Source organism: Cyprinodon variegatus, unplaced genomic scaffold (assembly GCF_000732505.1).
Source record: "Cyprinodon variegatus isolate N-32 unplaced genomic scaffold, C_variegatus-1.0 Scaffold1855, whole genome shotgun sequence".
Taxonomy (NCBI): domain Eukaryota; kingdom Metazoa; phylum Chordata; class Actinopteri; order Cyprinodontiformes; family Cyprinodontidae; genus Cyprinodon; species Cyprinodon variegatus.
The window spans coordinates 70,223-70,772 of NW_015152308.1; the positions used below are offsets into that span (position 1 = coordinate 70,223).

The following is a 550-nucleotide window of genomic DNA, read 5'->3' on the forward strand; positions in this document are numbered from 1 at the left end:
GTTGAATCCATAGGCTACATCCAAAGAGCCATAAATGTTGTAAGATGTACTCACCGAGTGTAAATCACTTGATCTTAGATTTTGCACAAACAATGAGCAAAGCAACATTAAAAGAAAAGCCATGTTAGCAGAGGATGTTTGTAAAACCTGAATGAGCTGACAGGGCCTCAGGATCCACGCAGAGCCTGGAGTTGTTAGCTGGGCTGCCAGGGTCCGGAGAAGCCAGCAGAACCCCAAGATCCAAGTGAAATCTGGAAGGGCCAGCAAGGCCACAGGATCCAAACAGCACCCAGAGACAGTAACTGGCCTGCTAGGGCCTGAAGCCTAGAGATGGTAGCAGGGTTAGAGCTGAGCCAGAGAAGGAGGTTGGTAGCTAGGCTGTTTGGGCCTGGAGCCTAGAGATGGTAGCAGGGCCTCACGATCCAAGTAGAGCCAGAAGATGGAAGCTGGGTTGCCAGGTCCTATAGAGGCTCGGAGGGCCTCAATATCCAAGCAGAGCCAGGAGGTGATAGCTGGGCTATTTAGAGCCTGGAGTCTCAAAATGGTAGCT

At 50.9% G+C, this 550-nt stretch overlaps 1 protein-coding gene across 1 annotated transcript in view; it reads left to right on the plus strand.

Moving 5' to 3' along the window:
* Window positions 1-328, plus strand: part of LOC107104710 (deoxynucleoside triphosphate triphosphohydrolase SAMHD1-like) — an 18,872-nt gene extending 18,544 nt beyond the window's left edge. The window contains exon 6 of the mRNA XM_015404781.1: window positions 164-328. Within this exon, the coding sequence (XP_015260267.1) occupies window positions 164-328 (165 nt within the window). The remainder of the gene's footprint in view (window positions 1-163) is intronic.
* The last annotated feature ends 222 nt before the right edge of the window (window positions 329-550 follow it).